Below are 26,319 nucleotides of genomic sequence, written 5' to 3'. Positions count from 1 at the left end.
TAGTCAAGTGGTTTTAAAGTTCTCACTTTTTCTCTTTTTTAATCTAGTTCAGTGGACAATTTGAAACTGTTATCCTGTAGTTTTCCACTTACCGATATTAAAGGATCAAGTAACCTAGTAATCATGGTGGCATTGGAGGGATTATTTATCTCAAAACATAGGCTGGAATATATGTTCATCTGTAATGATTAAAAGCTTCATAGGTGTCAAAAGTGTTGAAAACAGAAACTACTTTCAAGAGCATCTCTGAAACTACTGGAGTCCATAAAAGAGGAGATGAATTTAAAACAATAGATACGAAAACTGAACTATCTTCTCATTCTTACAGAATTCTCTACAAGTTAGAATTAAGAGGATTTGACCTCTTCTCTTGGTAAACAGTCATTAAGCTTTCCAAACTGTTGATTCTGTGCCACGAGAAGCAGAAATTGCTCTAAAATAAAGTGTTTTATAGTTTCTTCCTTAGTGCAACAGGACCTTTCGCAAGATTAAGGTCATAGCATTTTATTTAGTCTTAAATATATTTCTATCCCTTTGGCTATAGGTTCATTCTTCCTGATCCAACAGATTTCCTTCAAGTTGATGCAGTAAGAGTTAATTTAGCAATGCTTAGAAATTTATCACAGACTATGTAGGAACAAAGCTGCAGGTATTACACATATATGGAAAATTAAGGATTTATCAGTGGCAATAGCTAAGATTCAGTTGTAGCTCCCATCATAGGCTCTATTCCTGCCAAGTTCATGAGTTAATCTCCAGTTTTACCATTCAATGTATGTGGCTTGCTTCCTTGACATTTCAGCAGCAATCCTCTTTCTCAAATTAGTCTGGGTGGGCTACGTCAATTTTCAGATGAGAATAAGTGCCCCTACCCTCAAATCAAGGAGGTGGTGTCAGTAGGTCAGTTAAGTGACATATTTCTTTTTTTTTTTTAATAAGTAGTTTTATTTTTTTTAATTTTTTTAAAAAATTATTTATGATAGAGAGAGAGAGAGAGAGAGAGAGAGAGAGAGAGAGAGGGAGGGAGGGAGGGAGGCAGAGACATAGGCAGAGGGAGAAGCAGGCTCCATGCACCGGGAGCCTGACATGGGATTTGATCCCGGGTCTCCAGGATCGCGCCCTGGGCCAAAGGCAGGCACCAAACCCCTGCGCCACCCAGGGATCCCCAAGTGACATATTTCTTTCTGAGTCAGACCCCTAGGCATCGAGCTGTCAATAACAGCAACTTTTAGGCAAGAAATTAAAAGTCTCAACCCGTGGCTATTAGTATCTGTGCCAATATTTAATGGGTTGAGATGAATCTCTGATGGTAAAAGACACCATAGCCAGGGACGTCAGCAGAGACCTCACTCAGGTGACAATGATAAGAGACACCTGGCATATAAAAAGCCAAACAAAAAACCTAAGAGCAACTTTTGGTATAAGTCCAGTGTTGTGACCACTAGCAATCATGAGGTTGCAGATACTCCTTATAACCTGGAGAAATTGAGGGTTATGAACTTGCACTTGCCACAGGCATACTTCTTTCCACTCTTCTACCTGGCCCCATTTCAGACTGTTGTGTTATGGCACATCCCTGGAGTCTACTGCCTTCTTCCAGGTGTATGATTCCTTCAGCGATTTGCAAAACATCCTCATTTCCTCTCAGAAAGAATAGTCTGGACACATAAAATATTTTGGTTTCTAAGAGTCATGTTTTGTTGACTGCTACCAGTTAAGAGTATGAAAAAGACTAAGTTGTGTACTATTTTTGTCCCCCAATACCTTCACATAGTAATGGCATGAATGCTTTCAGGCTAAGGAATTCTCACTGTTTGAAAACATTTAAGGGTCTTTCCTCTGCCCTTTTTTGAAGCTAGAAAATATAAAAGTTTAAAGAGTAACTATATTTAACTGCCAAAGCCTATATTTAGAGGCTGAAATTGAGTAGTTTTTAAATATGCAACAGACTTTTATTCCATTCCATAGCAGGATAAATTTTGTTGCCATGAACAACAGAAGTCAAGAACAAATATTAGGATTCATGATTTATGTGTTCACAAAATTGTAGGTTGTAAAAAACTGCATATAGTGAACTTAGCTGTAGTTTTAAATTTAAGTCACCAAACAGCATCAATATTAGCATTGGTATAGAAAATTTACCTGGTCTTTATATGCTAGGAAATTGCATATTGATTTCTATATAATGCTATTCATCATGATATCTTGAACAAGATATCTCAATATTAAAAATGTGTATATAACTTGCATTGATCCATTATAGTGAAACATGAAAAAAATGTATTTGGACGATATACACTTAATTACAGTAAAAAGTAAAATTTTTTTTTAACCTATAGAATAACTTTCTTAGTTGAAGGGCCTTAATCATGAAATGAGACTAGGGAAAATAGATTTTTGAGGGCTCAATTATCTAGATTGGCAATATATACTGATCAAATTTGTCAGAAAAATAGAGTAATTGAAGAGTAATGTATATTATTTTTAAGAGATAAATGCAAAGTTTAGTTTCAGATTAAATGCAAAGTTTACTACCTAATGAAAATTATTGGTTTTAGAAACCAATCTTATAAAATTTACACAACATATATGTATATACAAAGATTAAGGTCAAATTTGCTTTTACCTTTTCATAATTTGAGTGTTTTATTTTGTTCTGAAATAACCAACATTGATACATCATGTCTGGTTTTAATTCTCAGAAGTGGTGTAAGCAAAAGCATTTTTGGATCCATGTTGAGCAAAACTCCCTGTTAAGCCAAAACTGAAAAATCAAAGTACTGTAAAAGAATAAACAATCCAAAAAAACAGAGCATGGGGAAATGGCCATAAAGTTCACATCTAACATTTAGCAGTGGACCAGATTTGTGCAATCGGTGCATAAGGCGAAGAAATAGCAGTGAGGAGGAGAAATTACCCTGCTTATTTTTTCATTGTATATCAAGACTTATATTAATCTTGATCATCTGGCTGAGGTAGTGTTGTCTCTACTACAATAAACATTATTCTTTTTCCTGCCTTTCCACACTGTATTCTTTATAAGTAAGTCACTTTACGTAGTCCACATTTAAGGGATAAGGGCTTATGCTCCATCTCCTTGAGGGGGAAATCCCTACAAATTTGGAATTCTTTTGCATGAGAAATTTGTCTCTTCTCCATTTATTTATTTAATCACATCTATCAGTATACACTCATGGATACTGATTTTATACTTTAGGTTATAATCCAATACTGTGTTATTTATTTTGTTCAAACTACTTTTGCCATGGCCATTGGGAACTTTTCCAGTTGGCTCCTATACTCTTTGACATACCCCCATCAATGTAGTTGGAAAAATGTAGTTTGTTTTCAAGTGTGTAATAGTTTAGTAAATTTACATATCTGAACATGCACAGGTGCAAGTTTTTCTTCCCTCCCGTTTGTTTTTGTAAAGGTACAAGTAACTTATATTTAAAAAAAAAAAGTGGATTCATGATGTATTATCCACTTAATCACTGGTACTATTACTTTTCTCTGAAATAGTAGGAACTAGCTGAGAAGGCAGATATCGTTGACTTGATATATATCCCAATAGGTCTGGCATTGTAGGGAGTGTCAACTTAGCAAGGAGGGCACCCTGGAGGCTGACAGAGCACCCCAAAATCAGTGTCCAGAATGATGTGGTTTAGGTCTTCCTCTGGGAAATTAGCCTGTGAAGCTCAATTTATAATTATCTTTATGATTAACATGATTTTTTTTTCACTCTTGCACCTACTTCTTTTACTCCTGATCTTAAACCTGGAATAGGGAAAGAGGAAGACTTTTTATCAGTGGTACTGAAAGATGACAAAATAAAGTAACACTGGTTGACTTATGTTAAATGAAAAGCATAATAAATTTCACCAAAGGTAAAGTGGAAGTATTGGCCATGGAATATCCACATTTTTCTAGGTATAAGTGTTTCAACATTATCACACTTGAATCTTTACATTTATCACAGAGCTGGGTCCTTGTGCAATGTGTGCTTCTCTGTAATGCTGTCATTTATTTGCATCGGAAGACTAAGTTGCTTTATTAGTAATTTCTTGCAAAAAATGGGCAAATCAGATAAATTTGTATTGCCATTCTTAAAAGTTAACAGTGATCAAAAACATTAAAGCCAAGTAAATATCCAGTTAAATTTTTATCCCTAGAAGCAAATTATAAGATCTAATACCACACCCTTACTTTAGATGACAGAGACACCTGTTACTCCCATTTAGACCATTTGCATTTTGGTTATTATGTCAGCTCTTTTCATTGTTCTGTTTATTGATTTACATTTTTCTCAGTTTGTGCCACTGTTTATCTAAGAACTAAAGAATCTGGAAAAAGTCTTTTGAATGTGTCTTTTCCTAAACCTGAAGTTTCCTAGATTTGACTAGTAGAAATAAGCTGGAATCTGGTACACTCATTAATACAAAAATATAGTCTTATATCATATATCTATGTATGCATGTTGTACTTATATGTAGATACAAATATGTATAAATTTATATGGTTTTCTATAGGAGTTTATAATTTTTTCTTCCTAATTGTAATATAAAAAGTAAATTAGTTTTCCTTTCTTCCCTTATAGTAAATCATTTGTTGACACCCCCCCGCCCCACCCAACACACACCCCAGGGGTCAGAAACTATCAACAGTCTAACCTGTCAAGTTGATTTTTGAACATTTACTTGAAATAATGTAGTAGCCTATTAGACTCCATTACTTGGAATAGTATTTCCAGGTCTAATTATTTGTAAAGCTAGCTATCCTCCGCCCCCAGTAAAGAGTTGAACCTAAATGATAAGGGAGAGTAGTTTCCTCTCTCACAAGAAAGACACTGCCAGAAGTCAGTATGGTCTTCGTTACTTAGTAGTCTCAAAACACTAACAGATAATGATTCATCAGATGTAACGTTCCAATACTTTTTTTGGCATTATATACATTAGCTATTTTCTGTATAATAAACTGTTCTTTTTATGCCTTAGAAACATTAACCATTAGGAAAACATTGCTATAATTTAAGGAATTGATTCTGCTTCTGTGAGTAAAGTAGCAACAAAGCCCTTCTTCTTTAGGAAGGTTACTTCTGGGTTACTCTTCTAGCACTTTCATGGAACCCTGATAAAAAGAAAAATGATCCCTAATCGGTAACCTGCCTCTGGACTGGGAGGACTATGGATGTACCATAAATACCTAACCGGAAACCACTAAGTGCACTGCGCTCTTTGTTACTGGGTGTATCCCCCTTTTGAAATATGTGTTCGTTCACGGGATGTTTCCAGTCTGAGGCAGTGTGGTTCCTATAGCAGCGGTGTGCTCTTGCTGCCTAATATCTGGCCTGTCCATTGTGGGGGCTGGACATTGGTCCTTGGAGTCTTCCTTTGAAGAGATGTGCTTGAAAGCTCTCCTGCTGACTTGCTGTGTTCCTTCGTGCATCCCTCTACAGAGTTAGATCCTGTCTGACTTTGGCCTGTTGAGTCTTGCAAACTAGTCTGTCCTGCGGAAGTCAAGAGCACTGCTGCTGGTTGAGCAGAATGGACAGTGTAGTATCCTAAGTATTTCATATGAAAATATAATAGTAACTATTAATTCTTCCTTTATTTTTCAGAAATGTGTTACCGACGAGTGCTTCTTTTTTGAACGATTGGAATCTAATAACTACAATACTTACCGGTCAAGGAAATACTCCAGTTGGTATGTGGCACTGAAACGAACTGGGCAGTATAAACTTGGACCAAAAACAGGACCTGGGCAGAAAGCTATACTTTTTCTTCCAATGTCTGCTAAGAGCTGATCTAAATGGCAGCATCTTATCTTATTTCACATGAAAGAAGACGTATATTTTAGAAATTTGTTAATGAAAGAAAAGAAAAAATGTGTACAGTGATCTGCTCGGTTTGGATAAATGGTCAGATAACCTTTTATCTAACAGTAAATATTTAATCATTGCCTTACTAAAGAAAAAGCAACAAAAATGCCTGGAAAATGTATAGACTTCCACTTCCGCATTTGCCTTTATCTAGTGAAGCTTACTTAGAGCTACAATCTTTTTCTTACATTTGCTTCATTTTAAAAGAGGCTTTTAAAATTTGCACATTTTCTTCAAGTAAGTTTTCTTCATGTAAATTATACTCATGAGAAAATTAAAATCAGATATTTAGTTAACCCCAAATGTCCACTACTTTTTATAATATGGCACACATTATTCTGCATGTACAATTTACTTAAGATTTTTTAAAATGTGCAAATATGGATTTAATCCATTCCTGTCATAGTTCTGTAATTGTCTGGCAGTTCCTTGTGATAGAGTTTATAGAACAAGCCTGTGTAAACTGCCGGAAGTTCTTCCATGGTGAAATCAATCTTGTCAAACCCTTCTCTATACCCATAGAGCAGCAGCCTAGCAACTCTGCTGGTGATAGGAGTTGTATTTTCAGTCTTGATCAGGTCATTGAGATCCATCCATTCACACCTTAAGCATTCATGCTGGCAAAAATTTATGGTGAATGAATATGGCTTTAAGCGACAGATGATATACATATCTGACTTCCCAAAAGCTCCAGGATTGGCGTGCTGTTGCCGAATACTCAGGAGGGACTTGAACTCTGATTTTATACCAGTCTCTTCAAAAACTTCTCGAACTGCTGTGTCTCCTACATAAAAGATAGGTGTACAAATCAGTAAGGATCACACTTTGAGAATTTTAATCAACAAAGATTTTAAGATAAAGTGGCATTATCCAAAGGTAGAAAAGCAAAACTTCAACATAAACTCTTTGCCTTCTGGACATCCTGAAATACCAAAGTATTTTCTTACAACTATATATCTTAGAAGCTTTTGAAATATCGAGTATTTCTTTGGCTGCTATTTGTAGACTTACCCACCTGGTATGTATATTTTGGGGGTCACATTTTTAACCTCTTCTGACTCTATTTCCCAAAAGTTGAAAATACAGGTTCTTGCAGTTAACATTCTTACATATTTCTTCATTATTTCCTGTTTGTGATCATCCATCAAAACTGCTTAAATTTATACATATCAGTATTGAGAAAAATTGATTCATTCTTCCTTACAAAAGTCTGTAGAGCTGCAGAATGTACTGAGCTGTGAAAAGTTCAAAACCTTCCTGGTGATCTTGGGTGGGACTGTCAAGCCTCTAGTCATAGAAGAGTTTCATTTATAACCATTTTGTTATGCTCCCCTAATTATTCTATTAGTGGAATCCCAGTAGTAATTTTTGGCATTTCCTTGGTTTCTTGAGATTCCAAAGAACTATTTTATCAAAAGTATTAAAAAAAAAAAAAAAGCTTGCAATTAACAGAATTTTATAATACAACATAGATTTCACATTTTATAAGGTTGATTTTTCAATATGATGCAAGTTTCTGGGACAGGATTTTGATTGCCATTACTATTTCTGTGGTTGCTTTTTCTAAATCTCCAGAAGAACCCCCTAAATGGGCTTTCTCTAATTTTGTGATGCTTTGTCACTGTCTCCTAAAGTGTTTATGAGAAACTCTTTAAATAGCTGCCTTCTTTGCTCAGTTTGCTTAGAAGCTTCCCAATTTCACAATTGTCACAGGCATAGATTTTTGTTCAAAGACCTCTATTCAATGCTTCTATTTCCTTGTCAAATAGAAAATTATACTGGTGAAGAATAGGTAAGGAAGAAGAAATCAAGGAAAAACATTTTCCTGTAGTTGGGCTATTGCCTTGTCTTAACAATTGCCTACATAAGCTCATGTTTGTTTGTTTTTTAAGAAACAACTATAGCAGTATGCACAGGAAAAACAAAGTGTTCTAAAATGTAAGACATTTGTCCACCATTTTGAATTACATGCTGACTTCCCCTTGAGATTTTGCATAGATTAAACATGGTTTGAAATTACTGTTTTAAACTAAAAACATAAAAAAAGAATTTATGTGAATAAAAGGAAAATCTTCCTTAAGAAAGATAACTTTCAGCTGGGAATACAATAGATGTTTGTTATTAAATTTGTTACAGGTTGTGGCACTAGTCTTAAGTGAAATCAGCAAATGATATTTACAATTTAACTATTGTTTAAATGTTTACTCTGTTAGCACTTTAAAAAAAATAACCATGGGAAAAAAAAAATAACCATGGGGGTTCCGTTAAGCTCTTACTACCACTAATCAAGAATTTGGCATTTCATTCGGAATCTAGCCTTTTTATGTATCATGGAGGCACAAGACAGACTAGTGAGTGAATCTACCTTACTCAGCAGTCACCTTAGCTGTTGATTAGAAATCAGCACCACCTGGGTAGTTTGATCAGTTTAACTTGAGTCAACATATTATTGACTAGACTAAAAATTGACTAGGTATATAAGTGCTTTTGCATCCATGATATGAGTGACTCCTTCCTCCTCAAAATGGAAATCTTTACCCCGCAGCTTTTTTGCCATGAATTTAAATTTTATTATCCAGATAAACTGCTTTATTCTGTTGTACCTTTATTTTAATGTACTGTAAGCTCTAGTGAAATAACATTTACTATTTTATATGTTTAAGGAACATAGGAAAAACCAAGAAGTTTTTGTTTTTATTTTTGCTGATTGAGAGATATGTTTAAATATGTCACAGTGTTTTTGTTTAGTTACAGGACAGTGAAATGGAGTTTATTTTGTTATTTCTAGTTTGTAATATTTAACAATAGGATCAGGTTGAAATAAAATAGGAAAAACTGTGCAGAATGTGGGTTTCCCTGGTGTTTCCCTCTGATTCTGGTGCACTGATGAGCTCTGAACAGACCCCCTGCTGCTTTCTGGTCCTTTGACCATGCAGGAGATTCTCTTCCTGTCGATGGTAATGATGATTTTTTAGGAAGGCAATTTCTCTGTTTTTAACCTTGTAGATACTTTTGTACTATTAGGGTATTAAATTAAAGATTGAAGATTGTATTCTATTTTATATATGCCACCCCCCCTTAATTTTTTTAAGTGCTTCATTTACCTAGTATTATCAAAGAATGAAGGATTCCAAACAAACGTGTTTCCCAGTTAACTAGAGTTTACTACTCAAGAGCTAATATGAATGTGTGCACATTTGTGATGGTTGTATTCCTAAAATAAATACACTCCTAAATACAGAGTTTAAAGAAAATAATTTCAATACTTAGGTAATTTGGCTCATCCTCAAGGATAATCTGTTGTGTTATAAGACAGAAATGCTCTAATATGGACATAGTCTCCAGAACTCTTTTGTGAGTTATCATTTCTAGCTGCTTTCAGGGTTTTATCAGTTCTAAGGGAAAGCTTTAATTTACATACTCCTAAGCAATATGATGAATGCCATCTGCTTTTCTTGTAACTCCTCATGGTTGAGGTATATATATCCTCTCTAGATAGGTAGGGTTGTTGTACCAACCACAAATACTTAATTCAGAATTCACTACTTTTTTTTGTTGTTTTTAATTTGGACTTTAAGTGTTCTGGAGTACACTTAAACCTAAAATTATGTATACTTGGCTTGAAAATGTGTTCTTCATTTGCATTTAAATATAAGTAAACTGAAAATTCATAAGATCCATAAAAACTCAAAAGGAAAAAGTCAATTAATTTGAGAAGGCAAGCTACAGGAAGCTAAACATACTTCCTGTAGCCTGATTTTTGTCCAATATGGATTGGGTAAGGATGTAAGACATAAATTTAACTAGTTCACACACACTCTCATATATCACATAAGGATAGTATGAAATAATTAGGTGTTCCAAAATAAGTGGCCCTTTCTTTCACTACTTGCACCACCACAAAATCTGTTATTTCAACAGAAGACCTAAGCAATAGAATCTAAGCAGAAGATCCTTAAGTACCTAAAGGGCAAAATTTGCTATGGACATAATCTCACTGTAGTAAATTTACTTATGGTTTGTTAGGAGTTGGCTATTTACTGTTTACAGGGCATTTTCATCTGTGTAACATTTTTACAAAATCAAGTTTCAAATATATATACATTTTAAAATATTTATAAATAACCTAGGAAGTTGCCTTTATATATAAATGTTGGCTAAGTAGGAGACATGCATATGGAGGAAAAAAATCATGGAGCAATAATACTGAGATCAAATGAGGCATCTTGATTTATTATGATGCAGACTGCATTTGACCCAGTCAAGGGTCAGGAATAGGTAGGAAAACTCTGTCTTTATTCTTTCTTCTATTTACTGTAAAATCAGTAACATGGAGAGTTCTTAGCTTATTTCACATTTTCTTGTTTGAAAAACAAGAGCTGATTGAGCTCAGGAAGTTGTTTTAGGGAGTTCTCATTTGAGACTTTCTTGTATGAGACATTTTACTAAGTTTTGACTTCCTGACTATTTAAAATAAATAGTAGATAAAGAGGAGAATTAAATCACTACTGCTCTATAGGTGACTTTATAAATACTTATTTTGAGGTTCATTTAAAAGTTACTGTTCATCCTTGTGGGGTGAAATGGTCAAGAATTTGTGTTTTCTTATAGTTTAATTCCAGTAACAATATTAGTCAAATCCAAAATAACCCTTATTGCTAAAATTTTCTAATGTATATGCAAAGCTTTTTATTTCTTTTTCTAAAATATTTTATTTATTTATTCATGAGAGATACAGAGAGAGAGAGAGAGAGAGAGAGAGAGACGCAGAGACACAGGCAGAGAGAGAAGCAGGCTCCATGCAGGGCGCCTGATGCGGGACTCGATCCCGGGTCTCCAGAATCACGCCCTGGGCCAAAGGGAGGCGCTACACCGCTGAGCCACCCAGGGATCCCCAAAGCTTTTTATTTCAAACAAATTAACCTAGGAGCAATTCTAAACAGAATAGGTGTTGTGCTCCTAATGGTATTTTTTATACTAGTGGGGTAAGTTGTAATATTACAAGTTTTGCTGCTAATTTTGTAGTAGCTCTGAAGTAACCTCTCTGAAATTTCTCAGTATAAACCAGTTAGAAAATTTTAAATCTTATTTTCAGCTATAGAGCAAAAAAGTAAACACAAATTTCCTGAACATTTTCAAGCCAGTTAAAAATATGTAAGGTGTACACACCGATATCTTCTCCAGGCTCTGACAGGCCTCCTGGAAACTTCCACATATTTTTCAACTGCAACATAAAGTCAGGAAATAAAGTTAACATAGCTTCATTCACTAACACACACGGAGACTCCATAAAATCCACCCATAATTCGTCAAGAGGCTGAGAATTTACTTTTTGGTAATTGCATGCAAATTTCTTTCACCTTCCTTTCACACTCCACCCTTTCTTCTTCTTGGGGGAAACTGTTAACTTATGAAATATTTTCCTATTTTTTTCTTCAGGAAATAGAAGTGGTTTTGTTTGATTAATGTGATAAATTCTGTTTGAATGAAACAGTGGAGGGAAACATCTACTGAGTTTGTGTAATTTTTAAAATTTTGCTGCTAGTTAACTATTAACAGATAGAGGAATCATACAGATGCTGCTATAAATAAGTAGAAAGTACAGTATAAGTTTAATAACTAAAATGCTATTTTTAATTTTCACACTTATTTTTCTGTATTGTATGTCTAATCAGATTTCTCTTGTTCTGTGTTGATTTTATGTACAAATGTAATTGCTTTTCTTGGGTAGTATGAATAAATTTGATTAGTATAAGTTTGCATTGTTTTGTGTGTGTATCATTTCATTTTTTTGGTGGACAGGGCAGGTGGGAAGGCATGATCTTAGAATGAGGGCACATTTGGAAAACTGATTATCAATAATTATGAAATGGCATGGGACAATATTCTTATGGTTGACATTTTTTCCCTGATAGATAGATCTATCTGTTAACATAAAAACTGGAGAATGACTGAAAAATTATGATGTACTCAAAGGAGCTGCAGCTTGGAGTCAGTATACTTTATACTTCATTCATAAAACAAGTTTATGAACCTTTTACTGGTGTGCTTTTTGACCCACGCATTTCCTGGATGAGTGCTTTATAAAGAATGTGTCATTTCCCAACTGTGCTAAGTTGGAGACCAATGGCATGGGTCCCAGTTTCCACAGACTGTTGATTATGTGGATATAGAATTCAGGCTTTTCACCCTTCTGTGTCTGGCTCAGACTTGAGATTAATTTATAAAGCATATTTTATTAATGTAGAAATATATCTCTACATGAATACACTGTCTTTGGGATTGTTTTGAAATGGTTCCAGAAGCAGTTTCTACAGAAACTACGCAGTCTTTTTCCTGATAGGATTTTAGAAATAGAACTTATGGTAGTGAAATCGAGCAAAAGAAATGTTATAATGGGGCAGAAAATGCTTCCCTAAAACAATAATTTAAAATGTTCATCTAGAGGGATGCCTGGGTGGCTCAGTAGTTGAGCGTCTGCCTTTGGCTCAGGGCGTGATCCTGGAGTACAGGGATTGAGTCCCACATCAGCTCTCTGCACAGAGCCTGCTTCTCCCTCTGCCTGTGTCTTTGCCTCTCTCTCTCTCTGTCTCTCATGAATAAATAAATAAAAACTTTAAAAAAATAAAATGTTTATCTAGACTTGAGTATAAAAAATTGGAAATTGCTGATTAAACTTGAACTTAGTAGAAGGGGGGGTAATGCTAGATATACGGATTGAAAACAGCTTACACAAATTTGATTTTGATTATTTCATAAAATGTAGGTATGGAAAGATTAAGTATTTTTGTGGTAGTTTGTGGTATTTTCTGGCATCACTTAGGTTTAAAGAACTTGTTTGGAAAAAAGCTTTCTCCACCCCTGCAGAAAGCTTGAGCCTGCGGTTAGGTCAAAGTGGTAGGTAGAAAGATCTAAGTTAAGTGATTTGAAAAACCTGGTTAATGTTGCAGATATGATCAGTGGAGGAAGAAATATATCTTCTCACCTTTTTAGTATTAAAACATACTCCCATTTAGGTTTTTTAAGATTTTTTAAAGGTTTTTTTTAAGATCTACTTATTTATTTGAGAGAGTGAAAGTGTAGGTGCTCAGGGGGTGGGGGATGGGAGCAAAGGAGCATGGTGGGGAGAAAAGCAGACTCCTCTAAGCCTGGAGCCTGACATGGCTTGATCTCACAATCTTGAGATCACGACCTCAACTGAAATCAAGAGTCAGATATTTAACTGACTGAGCTACCCAGGTGCCACTTCCCATTTAGGTCTCTAATCCATTTTGAGTTTTTGTATATGGTTTTAAAAAGTAGTCTAATTTTATTCTTTTACATTTGGCTCTCCAGTTTTCCTAGCACCATTTATTGAAGAGACCATCCTTCCCCATTGTACATTCTTGTCTCCTTTGTCATAAATTAACTGACCATATAATTTTAGGTTATTAAAAAAACACATTCCCATAACTGGGCTTAGCAATATAAATAATAACAGCAACTTCCAGGGAAGATGGCTGAGTAAGAGGACCCTAAGCTCACCTCATCCCATGATACACCTAGATAACACAAGAAGTACTCAGCAGTTCAATGCTGCTGTACCTCTGCCAAATGCCTGGACTGACTCATTGCAAGCCCAAGGCAGACCAAAACTAGTACAACACAGGGACCAAACCCTGTCCACAATAGGAAAAGAGCCATGATTGGACTAATACAAATGTGGCTCAATTACAATAGCAGGGCACATGCAATATACATAAGAGACACCCTTGAAGAGCCAAGTTTTGGTGAGCAGGATACTCCAGGACTACTACTTCATAAGGCCACTACTTTTAAGAACAAGAGATGGAGGTGATTTTCTCAACACACAGCAGACACAGAGAGTCAGACAAAATGAGAAGACAAAGGAATGTGTCCCAAATGAAAGAACAGGACAAAATGACAGCAAGAAACTAAACACAACAGTGAAAAGAAATATGCATGCTAGAGAATTTAAAGTAATGGTCATAAAGGTATGGGACTTGAGAAAAGAGTGGAAGACCTCAATGAAACATGCAAGAAATAGAAAATGTAAAAAAGAACCAAGCAGAGATGAAGAACACAATAAATGAAATTAGAAATATACCAGATGGAATAAATAAGAGATTAGAGGAAGCAGAATAGATAAGCAACTGGGAAGACAAAGTAATGGAAAGCAATCAAGCTGAACAGGAGAAAGAAAAAGTAATAATAGAAAATGAAAACAGGAGGGCATCTAGGTGGCTCAGTGGTTGAGCATCTGCCTTTGGCTCAGGTCATGATCCCAGGGTCCTGAGATGGAATCCCACATCTGGCTACCTGCAGGAAGCCTGCTTCTCCCTCAGCCTATGTCTCTGCTCTCTGTGTCTCTCATAAATAAATAATAAATAATAAACAAACAAATAAATAAATAAAATCTTCAAAAAAATGAAAACAGGGAACTTAGTGATACCGTCAAGCATATTAATGTTCATATTATTATAGGAGTCCCCATAAGAAGAGACAATAGGGCCCAGAGAATTTATTTGAAGAAATAATAGATGAAATCTTTCTGAATCTGGGGAAGGTAACAGAAATCCACATGCAGGATGCAAAGAGAGCCTCTAACAAAAGCAAACTAAGGTGGTCCACACCAAGACACAAGTAATTAAAATGGTAAAAATAGTGATAGAAAATTTTACAAGCAGCAAAGGAAACAGTAACATACAAGGGAGACCCCATAAGGCTATCATTTGTTAGAGAAAGTTTGACATTAAACGCCCAGCCTACAGGTTGATAGGTCAAATTGTGTCTTTCCTCCATCCCGGCTTCCCTCAGATTTGACGGAGCCCTGAATATTGATCTGATACAATTCCAGACCCACCTGGTGCCCTATCCCTACATCCACTTCTCCTTGGCCACATACACCCCTGTCATCTCTGTTGAGAAAAACCTACCATGGACAGCTTTCTGTAGCACAGATCACCAATGCATGCTTTGAGCCGGTCAACTAGATGGTGAAATGTGACTCTAACCATGGTAAATACATGTCTTACTGCCTGCTGTATCATGACAACTCAGTTCCCAAAGATAGCAGTGCTGCCATTGCCACCATCAAGACCATGCATAGCATCCAGTGTGTGGACTGGTGCCCCACTGGCTTCCATGTTGGTATTACCAGCCTCCCAGTGTGGTACCTGGTAGAGACCTTGTTTAAGTACAGTGAGCTATGTGTATGCTGAGCAACACCACAGCCATTGCTGAGGACTGGGCTCACCTGGACCACAAGTATAACCTGATGTATGCTAAGTGTACTTTTGTTCACTGGTATGTAGTGAGGGCATGCCCTTAAGGATTATGAGGAAATTGGTGTGGATTCTGTTGGAAGGAGAGGGTGAAGAAGGAGAGGAATATTAAAAATGTCACAAAGGTGCTGCTTTTAGAGGGAACCTTATTCTGTTTTGAACACTGAAAAATTGTACTCTGGTCAGTAATTTGTATGTAGCAGTGTATACTCTCATATATGATTACGGACCTACGCTTTAAAATACCATGCTTTGTTACAGATCCAAGTTGTCCATTTCTCTGATGGGTTTGAATAAAGTATTCTCTGTCTTAAAATAAAAGGAAAAGTACAGACCTGCTAGCTTCTTCCTTTTGGTTCTCTTATATGATCTGATCTTCTTCTGTCTTTCCCTTATTCCAAGTTGGCTGAATGCCAGAAATTTGATTTTTATTTTCACTATTCTAATCTTCAATGCTACTACTCTCACTTTTCAGAATTCAGAGCCACTGTGTTTAGATAAATCTCACTAGCTACAGTATTATCACTGTTGCCAGTGAGACAGAAGCTACTATAGAGATGTCTTAATATGTTTGTTCATTCAACAAAAATTTATGGAGTGCTAGATCAGTGAGGCATACAGAAATTAATGCACGATTTGGCAAGCCCAGTCACTCCTTCTCCATGTACTACTGTATTTTTCTTAACACCTACCACCAACTTATATATATTTATTTATTATTTGTATATTACTCATTCAAATATAAGCTCCACATGTAGAAACTTCACTTTGTTCACTAATGTTTGCTTACTGTTTAGAAGAGATTCTGCAATGTGGTATGTGTAGAACTCAGTAATGTTTAGTTAATGAATGAGTAGGTTCCTACTGTTAATTCAGCTCTTTAGCCACTATTAGATTTTTTATTTCTCAAAATCATGGGGCAGGAACAAAGGAATGGAATATATGAGTAGGAAAGGAAAAAGGATGAGTTTTAATTATCATTTTTGGATTTGTATTTCAGTGTATGCATATGTTCGTGGTAAGGGTTAAACTTTCTCTACAAGAAACACTTTATACTATTGCTTGGGAGAATGAGACACTTAAGGGAAAGGAGAAAAACTGGCTCAGATACCTGAAAATAATGCTAAATATTATTTATGGTTAGTAACTATCATTTCTACTTAAATTATACCTAATACTAAAATAATTCTAGATATTAGGTATGATTCAGTGTCTCATTTTATACTTTTTATTACAACATTGAACTATATACGAATACTCAGTTTTTATATTTTATTGCTCAAGAGATAGTATGTTTATAACTTAAAAAGAAATCAAATCCCTAAGTAGGAGTATCATTCCTACTTAATTCATAAAGTCTTATATACTTTGGATTTTCCTAGAAGCAGAGGGGGACCACAACTAGATTTTGAAAAGTACCTCTTTCTCATTCTTAAGGAACCCATCATTAGCAAGTTTGAAAATCAGCAAATGAAGAGATTGGAAGACCAGTATTCTAGTTTGTTGGCTCTCACACTTGACTTGTACCTGAGTCAAGCTAGGGGTGCTTTTTTTTCTTTTTAAGATTTTTTATTTATTTAATCGAGAGAGAGAGAGAGAGAGAGAGAGAGAGAAAGGCACAGGAAGAGGGAGGAGTAGGCTCCATGTCGGGAGCCCGATGTGGGACTCAATCCCGGGTCCCCAGGATCACGCTCTGGGCTGAGGGTGGCACTAAACCGCTGAGCCACTGGGGTTGCACAAGCTAGGGGTGCTTCTTAACACAAAAATTGCTGAGCAGCATCCCCAGCATTTCTTTTTTTCTCTTTTCTAAAAATATTTATTTATTCATGAGAAACACAGAGAGAGAGAGAGGCAGAGACACAGGCAGAGGGAGAAGCAGGCTGCCTGTGGGGAGCCCGATGTAGTACTTGATCCTAGGACCTTGGGATCACGCCCTATGCCAAAGACGGGTCAACAGCTGAGCCACCAGGCATCCCATTCTCAGCATTTCTAATTCATTAGGTCTGGGGTGAGGCCTAAGAATGTGCATTTCTATTAAGTTGATGCTGCTACTGTCTCTTTGCTTCAAACCCACCCTTCGTGTTCCCCCTACTAATGCTGGAACCGGGACCCCTCTAGCCAATTTCTGCTTTGCCAGCTGATTCCTTTGATTCAGTCTGAGGCTCTACCAACAGACTGTAAGGCTGGAGCAGAAAGAAGGGACTAGCTCCTTCTCTCTGCTTCCTGTGGGCTCTTCACGTGCTTGTGGATCTGGATTGCCTTAGAAATGCTGCTTCATTCTGGCAGTGGCAGTTCCTATCCAGAGCATCAGCCAAATCCAGTTTGGAGTTTTCCTCGCATTTCCGACATAAACTTCATTGTGCAGCCCCTCCCCAAAGGCATCAATCAGTTGAGGCCTCCTTCTCAGGGGTTCAGGTTCTAGGCCCTTTTGAGCTCCAGAGATAGCAGCAGCAGCTGAACAGCATTTGTTGAGTTAGCTATGTGTAGTTCCAAATGAAGGAACACAACCCACCAGAATGACATAAAGATGACTTTGAACTGAAGACATCTGAGATATAGCAAGATACACAAAGAAGCCTTTTCAGAGTTTCCCTTATCTGGTTAAAGGCAGAATTTTCTCAACAGATGCTGCCATAAATCCACTTGGTGCCAGCTTCCGGCCAGGAAGGAAACTAACGTTTAGCACCTAGATGGGACACTGCATAAACAAACATCAGAAGCTGCCATACATATTTCACAGAGAAGTCCTATCTCTCCCTTCCCCTTTTCTGATATACAAACCCCTACTCCTGGTTGTTCAGGAAGTACTCCCCGAGCTGGTAGGAGAAAAGTTCTTCCCAATAATAGTTGATGACTTAACTCTGGTTATATTTCCCAGTCTGTGAAATGAGGATGAATAGGTAGCTAAGATGTTTAAAGTAACTATATAATATAGAGCACAAGTCATAATCTTTCTGCTGGTAGAGGGTCAAGCCTCAGTGCTGATGGCTGCTGATTGATCAGGGAGGGTGGTGGCTGCTGAAGCCTGGGGTAGCTGTGGCAATTTATTAAAACAATAATAAAGTTTGCTACATCTACTGACTCTTCCTTTCATGAAAGATTTCTCTATAGCATGCAATGCTGTTAAATAGCAATTTACCCACCAAACTTCTTTTAAAATGGGAGTCAAGGGATCCCTGGGTAGCGCAGTGGTTTAGTGCCTGCCTTCGCCCCAGGGTCTGATCCTGGAGTCCCAGGATCAAGTCCCACATCAGACTCCTCAGGGAGCCTGCTTCTCCCTCTGCCTGTGTCTCTGCCTCTCTCTCTGTTTCTGTGTTTCTCATGAATAAATAAATAAAATCTTAAAAAAAAAAAAGACTTAAAGACTGGTTTTAAAGCCTTTAAAGGCTTAAAGATTGGAGGTTAAATAACATGCTACTAAACACTGAATGGGTCAACCAGGAAATAAAAGAAACAAAAAAAGTACATGGAAACAAATATAAACAAAAACATAATGGCTTAAAACCTTTGGGATGCAGGGCACCTGAGTAGCTCAGTGGCTGAGCATCTGGCTTTGGCTGAGGTCATGATCCTGGAGTCCTGCATCAGGCTCCCTGCAGGGAGCTGGCTCTTCCCTCTGCTTATGTCTCTGCCTCTCTCTGTTTTTTCATAAATAAATAAATAAATAAATAAATTAATTAATTAATTAGTTCTAAAAACAAAAAACAAAAAACAAAAAACCTTTGGGATGCAGCAAACACAGTCCTAAGAGGGAAGTTTATAGCAATAACAACCTAACCTTACACATAAAGGAGCTCAAAAAAAACAAGAAACAAAACCTAAAACCAGCAGGAGAGCAATAATAAAGATCAGAGCAGAAGTAAATGATACAGAAACTAAAAAAACTAGAACAGATCAATGAAGCCAGGAACTGATTCTTTGAAAAAAAAAAATCAATAAATTGATGAACTTCTAGCCAGACATATCAAGAAAAAAAAGAAAGGACCCAAATAAATAAAATCACAAATGAAAGGGGAGAAAAAACAACTAACATCATAGAAATACAATCATAAAAGAATATTATGAAAAACTATATGCCAACAAATTAGACAACTTAGAAGAAATGTCTAAATTCCTAGGAACACATAACCTACCAAAATGGAAACAGGAAGAATTTGAAAATTTCAACATACCAGTTACCAGCAGAAACTGAATCAATAATCCAAAAACTCCCAACAAACAACAGTCCAGGTCCAGAGGCCTTCATAGGTAAATTCTACCAAACATTTAAAAAGTTAGTATGTATTCTCCTCAAACTATTCCAAAAAATAAAAAATGAAGGAAAACTTTCAAATTCATTCTATGAGGCCAACATCACCCTGATACCAAAACCAGGTAAAGCACTAAAAGAGAACTACTGGCCAATAACTTCAATGGATGTAGAAGCAAAAATCCTCAACAAAATACTACCAAACTGAAGAACACATGAGAAAATCATTCACCGAGATCAACTGGAATTTATTCCTGAGATGCAAGGGTGATTACACATTCACAAATCAATGTAATACATCACATTAATAAAAGAAATGATGGGGCGCCTCGGTGTCTCAGGCAGTTGAGCATCCAACTCTTGATTTCAGCTCAGGTTATGATCTGAGGGTCAGGAGATGTGAGCCTCTCATTGGGCTCTGCACTCAGTGGGAAGTCTCCTTGAGATTCTCTTCTCCTCCTCCCTCTGCTCATGTGCATGCCTGCTCTCTCTTTTAAAATAAATAAATCTTTTAAAAAAGGGGATAAGAATCATATGATCATTTTAATAGACATAACATCTATTCATGATAAAAACCCCCAACAAAGTAGGTGTAGAAGGAACATACCTCAACATAATCAAGGTATGAAAAACCCACAGCTAACATCCTTAATGGGGAAAAACTGAAAGCTTTTCTCTTAAGATCAGAAACAATACAAGGATGACTCACCATTTTTATTGAACATAGTACTGGAGTCCTAGCCACAGCAGTCAGTCAACAAAAATAAATAAAAAGCATCTAAATCTGTAAGGAAGAAGTAAAACTTCTACAATTTGCATATAATATGATACTATAAATAGAAAATCCTAAACATTCCACCAAAAAAAAAAAAAACTGCTAGCATAAACAAATTGCGTAAAGTTGCAGGATACAAAAATCAATGTACAGAAATCTGTCACATTTCTATATACAAATAATAAATGAACAGATGGCAAAATTAAGAAAATAATTCCATTTAAAATTGTACCCAAAATAACAAGATACCTAGGAATAAAGCTAACCAAAGAGGTGAAAGACCTGTACTCTGAAAACTAATATACACTAATGAAAGAAATTAAAGGTGACACAATGACATGGGAATGCTTGTGGACTGGAAGAACAAATATTGTTAAAATGTCCATACTACCCAAAGTACTCTACACATTTAATGCAATCCATATCAAAATACCAACAGCATTTTTCACAGAACTAGAACAAATAATTCTAAAATTTGTGTGGAACCACAAAGGCTCCTGAATAGCCAAAGTAATCTTGAAAAAGAAAAGCAAAGCTCTATGCATCACAGTTCTGGACAAGTTATAACACAAAGCTGTAGTAATCAAAGCAGTATGGTAATGGCACAAAAATAGATACATATATTAATGGGATAAAGTAGCACACAGAAATAAACCCACAATTATATGGTCAATTAACCTTTGACAAAGCAGGAAAGTATATCTAATGGGAAAAAGATAGTCTCTTCAACAAATGGTTTTGGGAAAACTAGACAGCAACATGCAAAAGAATGAAACTGGACCACTTTCTTACACCATACAGAAAGATAAATTCAAAATGGATGAATGACCTATATGTGAGACCTGAAGCCATAAAAATGCTAGAAAAAACTATACAGGGGATCCCTGGGTGGCTCAGTGGTTTAGCACCTGCCCTTGGCTCAGGGCGTGGTCCTGGAGTCCCAGGATGGAGTCCCACATCGGGCTCCCTGCATGGAGCCTGCTTCTCCCTCTGCCTGTGTCTGTTTCTCTCCAAGTCAATCAATGTGATACATCATATTAATAAAAGAAAGGACAAGAACCATATCATCCTCTCAATGGATGTAGAAAAAGCACTTGACAAGATACAACATCCTTTCTTGATAAAAACTTTCTACCATGTAGGGATAGAGGGAACATACCAAAATATTATGTGAGCCATATGAAAAACCCACAGTGAATACCAACCTCAACAGGGAATAACTGAGAGCTTTTCCCTGAAGGACAGGAACACAACAGGGATGTCTACTCTCACCAGTGCTATTGAACATAGTACTGGAAGTCCTAACCTCAGCAATCGACAACAAAAAGAATAAAAGACATCCAAATTGGCAAAAAAGAACTCAAACTCTCACTTTTTGCAGATGACATATTATATGTAGAAAACCCAAAGGTTTCACCAAAAAATTGCTAGAACTGATACTGAAATTCAGCAAAGTCATAGGAAATAAAATCAGTGCACAGAAGTCAGTTGCATTTCTATACACTAACAATGAGGGAGAAGAAAGAGAAATCAAGGAATCAATCCTGTTTACAATTGCACGAAGAAACCATAAGATACCTAGGAATACTAACCAAAGAGGTAAAATCTGTACTCTGAAAACTACAGAACACTTATGAAAGAAATTGAGGAAGACACAAAGAAATGGAAAAACGTCCCATGCTCGTGGATTAGAAGAATAGATATTGTTAAAATGTCTATGCTACCCAAAGCAAATCTACACATTCAATGCCATCCCTATCAAAATACCATCAGCATTTTATAATTGTAAAATTTCTATGGAACCAGAAAAGATCCTGAATAGCCAAACAAATGTAGAAAAAGAGAACTAGAGCTGGACGCATTACAATGCCCGATTTCAAGTTGTATTACAAAGCTGTAATCATGAAGACAGTATGGTACTAGCACAAAAACAGACACATAGATCAATGGAACAGAATAGTGAACCCAGAAATAGACCCTCAACTCTATGGTCAGTTAATCCTTGACAAAGCAGGGAAGAATATCCAATGGAAAAAAGATAGTCTCTTCAACAAATGGTGTTGGGAAAATTGGACAGCCACATGCAGAAGAATGAATTAGACCATTTTCTTACACCATGCACAAAAATAAACACAAAATAAATGAAAAACCTAAATGTGAGACAGGAGTCCATCAAAATCCTATAGGAGAACACAGGCAGCAACTTCTTTGACCTTGGTCGCAGCAACTTCTTGCTAGACTTGTCTCCAAAGGCAAGAAAAACAAAAGCAAAAATGAATTACTGGGACCTCATCAAGATAGAAAGCTTTTGCACAGTAAAGAAATGGGAGAAGATATTTGCAAATGTCTTATTAGATAAAGGGCTAACATCCAAAATCAATAAAGAATTTATCAAACTCAATACCCAAAAGAACAAAAAGCCCAGTTAAGAAATGGGCAGAAGACATGGACATGCACAGACATTTCTCCAAAGGAGACATACAAATGGCCAACAGACACATGAAAAAAATGCTCAATATCACTCATCATCAGGGAAATACAAGTCAAAGTCACAGTGAGATACCATCACACACCGGTCAGAATGGCTAAAATGAACAACTCAGGAAACAACAGATGTTGGCGAGGATATGTAGAAAGTGGAACCCTCTTACATTGCTGGTGGGAATGCAAACTGGTGTAGGCAATCTGAAAAAACAGTGTGGAAGTTCCTCAAAAAGTTAAAAATAGAGCTACCCTATGACCCAGAAATTGCACTACTAGATATTTATCCAAAGGATACAAACATAGTGATTCTAAGGGCACCTGCACCCCAATGTTTATAGCAGCAATGTCCACAATAGCCAAAATATGGAAAGAGCGCAGATGTCCATCAACAGATGAATGGATAAAGAGGACATAGTATAGATACACAATGCCATCAAAAGTATGAAATTTTGTCACTTGCAATGACATGGATGGAACTAGAGGGTATTATGTCAAGCAAAATAAGTCAAAGGGCTAGTTTCCAAAATCTATAAAGAACTTATTAAACTCAACACCAAAGAAACAAACAATCCAATCATGAAATGGGCAAAAGACATGAACAGAAATCTCACAGAGGAAGACATGGACATGGCCAACATGCACATGAGAAAATGCTCTGCATCACTTGCCATCAGGGAAATACAAATCAAAACCACAATGAGATACCACCTCACACCAGTGAGAATGGGGAAAATTAACAAGGCAGGAAACCACAAATGTTGGAGAGGATGCGGAGAAAAGGGAACCCTCTTACATTGTTGGTGGGAATGTGAACTGGTGCAGCCACTCTGGAAAACTGTGTGGAGGTTCCTCAAAGAGTTAAAAATAGACCTGGCTACGACCCAGCAATTGCACTGTTGGGGATTTACCCCAAAGATTCAGATGCAATGAAACGTCGGGACACCTGCACCCCGATGTTTCTATCAGCAATGTCCACAATAGCCAAACTGTGGAAGGAGCCTCGGTGTCCATCGAAAGATGAATGGATAAAGAAGATGTGGTTTATATATACAATGGAATATTATTCAGCAATTAGAAACGACAAATACCCACCATTTGCTTCAACGTGGATGGAACTGGAGGGTATTATGCTGAGTGAAATAAGTCAATCGGAGAAGGACAAACAGTGTATGTTCTCATTCATTTGGGGAATATAAATAATAGTGAAAGGGAATATAAAGGAAGGGAAAAGAAATGTTGGGAAATATCAGGAAGGGAGACAGAACATAAAGACTCCTAACTCGGGGAAACGAACTAGGGGTGGTGGAAGGGGAGGAGGGCGGGTGTTGGAGGGGAATGGGTGACGGGCACTGAGGTGGACACTTGACGGGATGAGCACTGGGTGTTTTTCTGTGTGTTGGTAAATTGAACACCAATAAAAATTAATTAAAAAAAATAAGTCAGTAAACGGAAAACAAACACCATATGATTTCATTCATATATGGAATTTGAGAAACAAAACAGATGAACACAGGGGAAGGGAAGGAAAAATAAAGACGAAAACAGGGAGGGAGACAAACTGTAAGAGACTCACCTATAGGAAACAAACTGAGGGTTGCTGGAAGGAAGGTCGGTGAGGGGATGGGGTAACTGGGTGATGGGCGTTAAGGGCACTTGAAGTAATGAGCACTGGGTGTTGCATGCAACTGATGAATCACTAAATTCTATTTCTGAACTAATAATACAGCATATGTTGATATAAAAAATTTTTTAAAAAAGTTACTGAAGACTAGGCACAATATTATTTTAGGTACTCAAAATATTTGTTGACCATAAAGCTTAGTTTGAGTCAGAGATCCTGCCTTAACTAAAACTGAAAATTATTTATAGCTAATGAGAATGCTTTTAGATAGCATTTCTGAGAAATGTGTCACACTTTCAGATATCATTATAAATATTTAGTTTAAAATTTAAAAACATATATGGTGGGGGAAAATGTTTGACTAGTTTGACTATATTACTGAAGCCTCAGAAAGCATCTAATTATTCTCTACCGCTTACAGTCCTAAGCATGAAAACATCTGATGCCAATCATGGTTCTTCTCTTAAAAGCCTTTGTCGTTTCTAGTTGTCTAGACTTATTTTGTTGTACGAGGCTCTTTACATTGTGTTCTTAAACTACCACTCAAGTCAAATATTTTACCACTCCCTGTACTCCTAGCCGCAACGAACTTTTTAACCATTATTTTTATACTACGCAGAATGGACTAGATGTTTACGCCTCCCCAAATTCATATGCTGAAATCCTAATCCTGATATCATGAGATGAGGCCTATGGGAGGTGACTATGTCATGAGAGTGGAGCCTCACGAATGGGAGTAGGGTTCTTGTAAGAGAGACCCCAGAGAGAACTGTTGTTTCTTCTGCCATGTGAGGACAGAGTGAGAAGCTGAACATATATTACCTGGGAAGAGGAAGCAACCAGACCCTGAATCTGCCAGCACCCTGATCTTGGCTCAGCCTCCACAAATGTAAAAAATAAATATTTGCTGTTTAAGCCCCCCAGTCTATGGCATTTTTGTTATGGTAGCCTGAACAAACCAAGGTAGCATGTGTTAGCCCTTGTACCTTTTTATGTGCCATTTTAATTTTTGTTTTTCTATCCTCCCACTCTCCCTCATACTTTTTTTTTGGCCCAGTAAGCTCCTACTTCTCCAAGATCCAGTTTGAATGTCCCCGCCTCTGAGAAGTCTTCGGGGTTTTTTAAAACTGTTACTATATGTTGCATGACTGATTTCTCAAATAGGTAGTAAGCTGCAGGACATTAAGGGAAACTGGCTTAATAATCTTTGTATGCTCAGCACTTGGCTCAGAATGGGAGCTTGGTGAATGCTGAATGAATAGAAGAATATCTTAATCTATGAGAAACACAATTGTCTTCCCATATAGCCATTATAATTTTTCTGTAGCAATAATATAACAATGAGCAATACTTAAGTTATCCTGATATTTTCAAGGCCTCATTAGGTATTTTTTTAATTAAATAAATATCCTAATGATTCATAATTGCTTAGAAAGAACTTTTAAAATCTTTTATTCCTTGAGCATATCAAACTTTCTACATTTTATTTTTCTCTAGAGAGAACTGAACATTTAGAAAGCAATTTACAAAACAAAACAAATGACTGAAGAAAAAAGAGGCAAAGAAAACAATAGACTTTTAACTATAGAGAATATACTGGTGGTTAACAGGGGGGAGGTAGGTAGGGCATGGGTGAAATAGAGAAAGGGAATTAAGAGTAGACTTACTGTGATGAGCACTGACTAAATATAGAATTGCTGAATCACTATATTGTATACTGAAAACTAATACGCTTTATCTTAATTATACTAAATTAAAACACATTTTTTTAAAAAGCAGAAGCAACTTACTTTTTTTTTTTTTTTTAAAGATTTTATTTATTCATGAGAGAGAGAGATGCAGAGACAGAGGCAGAGGGAGAAGCAGGCTCTATGCAGGGAGCCCGATGTGGGACTCGATCCCGGGACTCCAGGATCACGCCCTGAGCCCAAGGCAGACGCTTAACCGCTCGCTGAGCCACCCAGGGATCCCAGCAACTTACTTTATTTCGGTCTTGTACCACCAAGATTTTTCTAGTATTTTCATCAA

General features: G+C 36.6%; 2 protein-coding genes across 2 annotated transcripts in view; one reads left to right on the top strand and one right to left on the bottom strand.

Moving 5' to 3' along the window:
- The window catches only part of FGF2 (fibroblast growth factor 2), a 65,351-nt gene extending 53,718 nt beyond the window's left edge, over nucleotides 1-11,633 (top strand). Inside the window, exon 3 of the mRNA XM_026016823.2 lies at nucleotides 5,618-11,633. Within this exon, the coding sequence (XP_025872608.1) occupies nucleotides 5,618-5,803 (186 nt within the window). The 3' untranslated portion in view covers nucleotides 5,804-11,633. The remainder of the gene's footprint in view (nucleotides 1-5,617) is intronic.
- On the bottom strand, nucleotides 1,931-26,319 carry NUDT6 (nudix hydrolase 6). The gene is made up of 3 exons (XM_026016822.2): nucleotides 26,273-26,319; nucleotides 11,048-11,102; nucleotides 1,931-6,662 (listed from the first exon to the last, which is right to left on the bottom strand). Exons 2-3 carry the CDS (start codon nucleotides 11,091-11,093, stop codon nucleotides 6,265-6,267), a joined length of 444 nt encoding a protein of 147 aa, XP_025872607.2. The 5' UTR covers nucleotides 11,094-11,102; nucleotides 26,273-26,319; the 3' UTR covers nucleotides 1,931-6,264.

Source organism: Vulpes vulpes, chromosome 4, assembly GCF_048418805.1.
Source record: "Vulpes vulpes isolate BD-2025 chromosome 4, VulVul3, whole genome shotgun sequence".
NCBI classification, from domain to species: domain Eukaryota; kingdom Metazoa; phylum Chordata; class Mammalia; order Carnivora; family Canidae; genus Vulpes; species Vulpes vulpes.
Note: the sequence above shows the minus strand (reverse complement) of the source record. Positions and strands in the feature narration are given on the sequence as shown.